Raw genomic sequence first — 1291 nt, 5'->3', positions numbered from 1 at the left:
ATTTATATTTTGTTCATGAAAACAGTGAGAACAGGAACCTTTTCTTTAGCACCAGAGTGTTGAGTGTAAACTGACGAACAGAAAGAACAGCAGATCTTATCGGAGCCTCAGTTTTTACTTGAATTGTTTTTGCTCTGTTAAAACACGAGAGGAACAAACTGGCGCCGCCGTCGTTCTCCTCTTAGCTGCTGCTGTGACCTTTGACCTGTCGGTTCTGTCTGTTTTTAGAGAAGGACGTGAACAGAACAGACAGAACAAACAGGTTCTACGAGGGGATCGACAACCCCGGCCTGGTTCTCCTCCACGACATCCTGATGACCTACTGCATGTACGACTTCGACCTGGGTGAGACATCCCGTTCCTCTGTTAGCACACTTAGCATGTTCCACTTTCACACTCAGCCTGGGAACAATATTAAAGTGGTAATTAATGTATTTAAATGATTATTAACGAGCTGCTTCCTGATCATCTCTGTGGTCAGGTTACGTTCAGGGGATGAGCGACCTGCTCTCACCGATCCTCTACGTGATGGAGAACGAGGTGGACGCTTTCTGGTGTTTTGTCTCCTTCATGGACCAGATGGTGAGTGAAGCAGATTATTTTATCACTTTATTGTGTTAATTTGTGCAGATGTTTGATTGAAGGCTGAACTGGCACTCGGCAGCCTCCGGACGTCAGAGCATGAAGGAGGGGTTTCCTGTGGATTTATATTCACGGTGAGAGATGTTCTCCATGTGTTTTATTTCTGTGTTTCAGCACCAGAACTTTGAGGAGCAGATGCAGGGCATGAAGACTCAGCTGATCCAGCTCAGTACTCTGCTGAGGCTGCTGGACTTGGCCTTCTGGAACTACCTCGGTACGAAACTGTCTTTACATCAATAAACCTGACGTGAGAGAAGAGAGAGAGCCTCTTCTCTGACGTTGAACTGCTCCTTTCATCAGCCTGTCAACTTCACATCATCTCTCTTTATGATTCATCATATATCATGATGTTTTCACAAGATATCAGTGTTCATTCAGATTCATTTACTTTTGTTTATATTTATCACTCTTGGTTAATTTTACATTTAAAGCTCCATGTTTCTTCTTCTTCTGGGTTTTATTTGAAGTGTTGATCCATCAGAAGATATAAAAACCATCTCAGTGTAGTTTTACATCTCCTCTCTCAGGCTTCTCTCTGGAGCTCTAGTAACAACAGGTCGGTGAGCCAATCAGAAGAGAGGAGGCTCTGAGCCTCTCTTCTGATTGGCTGACTGTTTTCTGAGTGATCCAATAAAAATATAGCAGATTT

General features: G+C 43.5%; 1 protein-coding gene across 1 annotated transcript in view; it reads left to right on the top strand.

Moving 5' to 3' along the window:
* Positions 1 to 197: 197 nt before the first annotated feature.
* The window catches only part of LOC111652658 (TBC1 domain family member 15-like), a gene marked incomplete at both ends in the record, with an annotated part of 2603 nt that continues 1509 nt past the window's right edge, over positions 198 to 1291 (top strand). The window contains 3 exons of the mRNA XM_087173130.1: positions 198 to 345; positions 482 to 582; positions 757 to 876. Coding sequence (XP_087029256.1) covers positions 198 to 345; positions 482 to 582; positions 757 to 876 — 369 coding nt within the window. The remainder of the gene's footprint in view (positions 346 to 481; positions 583 to 756; positions 877 to 1291) is intronic.

This window comes from Seriola lalandi, unplaced genomic scaffold (genome assembly GCF_002814215.2).
Source record: "Seriola lalandi dorsalis isolate HSWRI2012SDOR001 ecotype SW California unplaced genomic scaffold, Sedor1 jcf7180002054052, whole genome shotgun sequence".
NCBI lineage: Eukaryota > Metazoa > Chordata > Actinopteri > Carangiformes > Carangidae > Seriola > Seriola lalandi.
This window is presented reverse-complemented; position numbering and strand designations above follow the sequence as displayed.